This window comes from Parasteatoda tepidariorum, chromosome 10 (assembly GCF_043381705.1).
Source record: "Parasteatoda tepidariorum isolate YZ-2023 chromosome 10, CAS_Ptep_4.0, whole genome shotgun sequence".
Taxonomy (NCBI): Eukaryota; Metazoa; Arthropoda; class Arachnida; order Araneae; family Theridiidae; genus Parasteatoda; species Parasteatoda tepidariorum.
Window position 1 is genome coordinate 25,424 of NC_092213.1, and position 7,070 is coordinate 32,493.

A 7,070-nucleotide genomic window follows, 5' to 3' on the forward strand; every position below is an offset into this window, starting at 1 on the left:
AACTACAATTGATTGAAGATTGTCATTTCAAAGTGTTCATTCATTCATACGCTCTTTAAGTGCTCGTGTCATATTTTAAGTGCTCGTACATTCATACGCTCGTTAATGCTCGTATCATGTTTTAAGTGCTCGTACACTCGTACGCTTTTTAAATGCTAAGTGCTTATACACTCGTACGCTCGTTAAATGATCGTGTCATGTTTTAAGTGCTTGTAAGTTTAGAATTTTCATTCTGAAATTATGGTGAAATAACCAGCAACAGTCTGTCTATTTAATTAACCTTAAAATTTACGTAAATAACATTTTTTATCCATAAGCTTTAGAAACCGTTTAGAACTAAAATGGTTAAAAACGCATGAATAAAAAACTATATGGTTTTTCCACCGCTTACAACCATCACTTTTTTTTTCTTCAAAACCGTTGAAAAAGAAATTTAATTGGACTTTGGAGCTAGACTTTCCCTTAGGTAATTCGCTAATCTCTTCATGTGTTGTAGGGAATGGAGGAAACATTGTGGTATCAACGCTGGGATTCGAACCCCCGTTCTGTCGGTCATGAGATTGACAGATTAGCCCTCTCGGCTATAATAAGTACAAAGCTGCAAGGATCTAAGTAGTTTTATTAGGTGGGCCTAGTTGGTGCGAAAAAATTCTGGTTATTTTTACCGCATTAGAAAAAAGCAGTTAATGGACGGTTTTTCCCGCTGGTAACGGTTTGAATACTATATTATTTACTGTTATTTGACCGTTTTGTTTGAATATGGTAAATAGCAATTAAATAAGTTGTTATTTAAACCATTTTTTTTCCGAAAAATTTCTGACATTGTACAGGACGACACCGTTCGAAATTATGAAAACAGAACAAGTTGTGCCTGTTTTCCTATCAAAATATTAGTATATTAAAACTTACTAGTTTTAAAATAATATATTGATTACTTAGTATATTTAAAATAATATACTAAATATTTATTATTATTCTGGATACATCGTGCTGAAGGAGGTTTTCATGGATACAATTATTAAAAAACTCATGAAAATTTGAAATAAAACTATTAAAAAATGCTGACCCAATAAAAATTATAGAATCCAAAGATGGACACAGAGAAGTTTAAAAGAACAAGTGTTGTTTCACAAAAAAAGTATTAGTCCTATGTTGATACAAAACTTGAAACTCATAACATGAAATTGCACACTTTCTCTCGATTCCACCATGACCTTACGTTTCTTTTTCTTTCTTTTTCATTTATTTATTTATTATCTATTATTATTATTATTTTGCTTTTTATGTTTGTGGGTTACTTTTTTCCCATTTGTTTATGTGTCAGACACTTTATTTCTGAATCTTTTGCTTTTGATAATTTAATAGTAGGATTATGAAATTTCTTACTATTAAATTATGAAATTTCTTTGTTATCAATTTTTACCTTGAATTTGACTTAGCATAACTGCATTGAGCTCCTGTAACATAAAACTATACATTTACTTCTATCCTAAACTTTGAAAATATTTGAAAAGATTTAAATTAATTGTCATCTTTTGATCTTAAGTAACAAGATACAATTTTGACTTTTTTTTCAATCATTGAGTAATAAAACTTTGTAATATACCTTGGTAGTATACCGATGTTTTCTTATTATGTATACTTGTATACTTACGTAAAATAACAAGAATATAAAGTAGTTGCATAGTTGCGTAAAAGATATCACATACTGCTTTTGTAATATCTTTTTGTTTTCAATATGGAATACTGTAATTAGTTTTTTAAGAAAACTGCTTTTAAAATTTTATTAAATTGCTTTTTTTTAAAAATGAAAAATGAGCGTTAAATCCAACAAGATTTCAATCCAGTTAATGTTCAAAAAGATTTGAAACAGACTGATTTTAGTTTAAGTTTAGGCGACAATCAATTTTGTAAATTGAAAAATGTCATTAACGAAATTGTCAGTCGGACTCACTCATCTAAATTATGTCATTTATCACTAGTCTATTCCAAAATGCCTTTTATAAAAATATCATAATATTGATTTATGCATTAACACAATATATATATTAAAAAAACTTATTTAACACTAGCAGAAATTTTGCTAGATAAAAGAGAAAATTGAAACAGTTGTCCTCACACAAGATACGTTTTTGAAAAAAGAAACTGTTCTACAAATATGACGCTGGGCACAAACAGGTGAAACTGTCCTAGCACACGAAATCAGCCCCAGCCGAACTTTAGTTTTTCTATCAAAATTGCACTTCACACACCCAGTATTACATAACATATACATGGACCGAGGAGGGCGAGCAACCCCAAGGGGTCGTCCACGAGGAATATGTAGTACGATTAAGACTAGTGTGGTGAGCAATCCAGAAGACGAGTAGCTATTTAACCAGGACGCCTGGGTCACCACTGCAACAGAGCTTACGACATAATTTTCTCTCATTGATTATTTTCCTATTGTATATACCTATTTTTTTCTTATTTTATCTTTTATTCAACTTGGGTTGATTTTCGTGCGTTGTAAATATAGTACATATTTTATATTTAACACAGACCTTCCTTAACCCCTTGGGGACGAGTGATTCAGAAAAGCATTCGTACAAAATCAGAACATGATGTAATTAAATAAAAAACGGTAACTTAAATGTAGGTGTTGCTAATTTGACAGACTTACTTTGCTTTTACTTGAATTATTGTTAATTCAATCATATATATAATCAATGTTAGTTCGAAGTATAACTAAATACTTTAATTTTGAACAAAGTAATGGTGAGTTAAATAAATCAAACAATTATAACTCCGCCTACAAATAAACTGCTAACGAATTACTTTGATTACCAGTTTTATCTTTTTACCCTGGTTGATACGGTTTTATGCTGGCGCGTATATGTGACAGTCGGCGCGAAATGGTTAATAATATCGATCATCATAATCTTCATGATTATCTTATTTTATATTGTTTATGATTATATTGTCAATTAATTATACTCCATGCCACTCAATATTTCTTGATTGTCCATGTTACACGAACCCCCTCTCGATTTTTTGGTGCTGAGCACCCCCTCTTCCTCCCATCTCCACTACTCCTCATCATCGATTTATTACTACAGATGAATCGGTCAATCCCGCTTCGTGGCAGTGCACCGAGATTTATGTGATTTCTACCATTCTACCAACAGGTTAATCTAGTGGTTTCTATTCATTTGAACTTATTTTCCACACCGCTACATATAAATGATTTAAAAACTCTTTTACAATGCCACTTTGTTTAAACTCTTTCTTGGTGAGGCAACACGTTGAAAGTTTTGGCTTTTAATTGCTTAACTCCATAAAAGCTTTTGCAAAAAGCTTAGTAGTTGACTGACTTTTTTTGGTAATTTGTTAACAATTTAGAAGCTTTACCATGATAAAGTTGGATGGTAGAATGGTAGAAATCACATAAATCTCGATGAGCTGCCGCGAAGCGCCATTAACCGATTCATCTGTAGTAATAAATCGATGAAGAGGGGTAGTGAGGAGGAATTGGGATGGGAGGAAGAGGGGGTGGTTAGCACCAAAAACTCGAGAGGGGGTTCATGTGAGTCGGCTGGTGCTGAGTGTATTTCGTGTGCTAGGGCAACACCATATCCCTAAGGAAAAAGGCAGTGATTGGGCTAAATTTAGCGTTGTCGTCAATTAGTTCTATATCTAGGAGTGAGTTAAAATTGCTGGTGGTACAGGTTTTTGCTTCATCGTAGAAATTCTTATTTAAATTTTTTATATAGACGTTGATGTCATCAATTTTAAGATCCCTTTTTATACTATTATTGCTAATGCATTTAGGTGCACCGACGAGTCTTCTAATAATCTTCCCTTCTGCCATAGAGAGTTTATTTTTTAAATGATCACTTAGAGTGTTAATGGTGGGGCAGGCATAGGTTAGGATTGGCCTAATTGCATAATAGACAGTGCGCTTGCATTTTAAGTCTAAAGATGACTTCGAGTTTAATATGGAGTTGAGGGCCCAATAGGCACCATCAGAGATGCCAACTGCTCCGGACAGGCCTAAAAGATTAAAAAAATGGTAAATACCTTCAAAGTAAATTTTGCAAATATTGGACTATTCTTCCTTGCTTTTTAAAAGGTATAGCATGTCACAAGTACTATAAGGGGGTGAATTCTATAAGCCTACGAATTATTTAGAAATATCGGTGAATGAAAATGTACTAAACTAAATTTCTTGAACCAAGAATCACAATTGATTAACTACCACTTTAAAAAATATATTCGCTGTTCGGAGCAAGTTGGCATCTTTGTACCATTCGCTTTTTTAATAATGTTATTTATGTGTCGTTTCCAACTTAAATTAGAGGTGATAGTGACTCCTAGATATTGATAGAGTTGGAACAAAGTGGCGCTGCATATGAGCATTTAAATAATTTATTCTTTGTGCTGGAAAAAATGAGTAAGATATACATTAAAACACAGCTGCCACATTGACACAGTTATCACTAGAGTAAATTGCCACAAGAGGAGTAGAAATATGGCAGTTCTAGATTCCATATTTAAAAATATTTTACTCTATACTAAATACTTACATCAGCTAATCCTTGTAGTACTCGAAGACAAATGAAAGCCGCTGTTCCCCAACTGACAGCCAATGGACACAACAATGAAAATATAGATGTTGCTAANTCCTTTTTTGGTTTATAACATGTATACCACAAATAGTATATGCATGCATTATGACGTTTAAAACCATTATGTGACCGACTTTCAAAGGAAATTTGCTCATTTTGATATAGCGACCATTTGATGTAACGACCAGATTGGGGCAGTCCCGATGGGGTCGTTATAACGCGAGTCAACTGTAATAGTTTTAAATTGCGTTATTTATTGATTTAAAGTTTAGAGAAAAATTTCATATAAATTCTGAAAAATTATCAAGCTCCACTTCTCTTAATGAAATAAGGGGATCCCTTTATTTTTTACTTTTTTTTAATGTGGCATTATGTTGTCTAATAATATTATATCTTCAAACGTTTGATAGGCCAAAAAAAATTTAACCTAAAATCCAAGATGGCGAGTGCAGAGCCATTACCTCCTACATCAGAAGGCCTCTACACGATTTTTTATAAGGAGTCCGCGCAGACAATTTGAGAAAAGTGCCGTTTTTTCATGAAGGAAAATTATTAATATTGAGAGAAATTTATGATATACATTTGAGTTTTGAATCTGTAGTGGTAGACAAATAAATACGAGAAAGCAATCATATTCATAAGTTAAAAAAAATTTTAGATATATATTTGCTACCAATTTCTTATTTTTGCTAGATTCTTTATTGAAGAGTTCTTTTATAAACTGATTTACCTTCATAGTGGTCTGATCAGACTACCTATAAGAAACCGTGTGCAGGTTTTCATTTGTAGGAATCGTTGGCCTTAAAAATAAACTCTTTGAAATAAACTCTTACTTTATAATTCATGACTTCGTGTGTTGTTTGATTTTGTAGGAGGTTTGAACATTCCGAAACTTGACTGTTAGAGTTGTTTAGAGGGTTAATAGATGTATGATTTGTCATGGCCACTATTGCAACGCTGAGGTTGATTCTCATGGCATACACATTCAACATTCCGAAACATCCCAGCAGAATAATAATATGCCTTTTAGGTATGTAGATTTGCTTCATATCTGAAAAATAAATACAGAATTAATGAAATATTTTTCCAACAACCAATGGTCGTAACGTCTTATTAAAGAAGTGGTAGGCAGTTATCGTTACTGATCCATTTGCAAGAAATATTACGGAGATCTATTCATATGTGATCATGGGTGAAAGCGAGACGGAAAAGAAGATAAGCTAGTAGTCTTAACCCACTTCAGTCTTATCTAGTTTTCGGAAGGAGTAAATATATTCTCTCTTTTAAATTATTCAACAGTATCGGCATGCATGTATTTAATGTGGTTATTTTTTCATGTATACTTAATTCCTATTTTAAATATATTTGATTTAATACGCTTTTTACTACCAGTATAAATAAGAATGGCCATATTTTTTACTTCCGAAAGACATTGGCCCCAAAGAAGTTAATTTAGCATTAAGAAATGAATATGATGTCTCTCCAGAGAACGTAGTTCAATTAAAGATAAGAGTTAATGGAGACAGAATAAACGTAGCACATTAATTAGTTATACTTAAAAATTGTAAATGAGGTAAAGATATTTGGCAAATAGATTTTCAACTAAATTGTGAAGTAAAAATTGAAAAATACAGAGGAAGAGGCCAGGGGCCCAAGCTGTGTCATCGCTGTCAACTTATCAGACATTCTCAAAACGGGTGTAGGCATGACCCAAAGTGTGTTAAATGTGAAGAACAGCACCTTACTAGAGACAGTAATAAAACTAAAGAAAACACTCCAAAATGTGTAAATTGTCAGGGAAATCACGTCGCAGGCTGTAGGCAATGCCCAGCATACCTGGCTACTTTAAATAACAAAAATAAAAACAACAAAAAACAAGCCCTGGCATGGAAGACAGTTTTCGAAAATAAAGCGTATGCCACCGCGGTACTCAAGGAGCAGACTACCAGTTCTATCTCCGCAGCTGAAGAAAAAAATTAAAGAGGATGAGGAAGAAGTAGCCGCCCTAATTATCATAGCTAAAGATATTGCTGGTTCCCTTGCGGGTTCAGACAGAAATTAACAAGAAGCATTAAGAATTAAAAATGGATCAAAATAATAAAAATAAATTCAGTCCTCTAAAAATTGCATTCTGGATTGCATCTGGAAGCTTAAAGAATAAACTAGATGAAACTAAACATTTTATCTATATGCATGATTTAGACATTCTAGCTATAAATGAAACACAACTTAATAAATATAATAGATGCAATTTCGTAAACTATAATTTATTCAGGTGTGACCGCACGATCAGCAGAACTGCATTATATGTTACGAGATGCTACAACTCCACATTGTACAGCCAAAATAATTCAAATGGATAAGAAGAGGTATCCATAGTAATTACACTCCAAAAAAGCAGAAAACTTAAAATTATAAGTATGTACAACCCCTGATCACCCTATTCAAGAAGATACTATAAAA

At 32.6% G+C, this 7,070-nt stretch overlaps 1 protein-coding gene across 1 annotated transcript in view; it reads right to left on the minus strand.

Moving 5' to 3' along the window:
- Positions 1-5,800, minus strand: part of LOC139426707 (sialin-like) — a gene marked incomplete in the record, with an annotated part of 9,048 nt that extends 3,248 nt beyond the window's left edge. Inside the window, 1 exon segment of the mRNA XM_071186462.1 lies at positions 5,441-5,800. Within this exon segment, the coding sequence (XP_071042563.1) occupies positions 5,441-5,656 (216 nt within the window).
- Between the last annotated feature and the right edge of the window lie 1,270 nt (positions 5,801-7,070).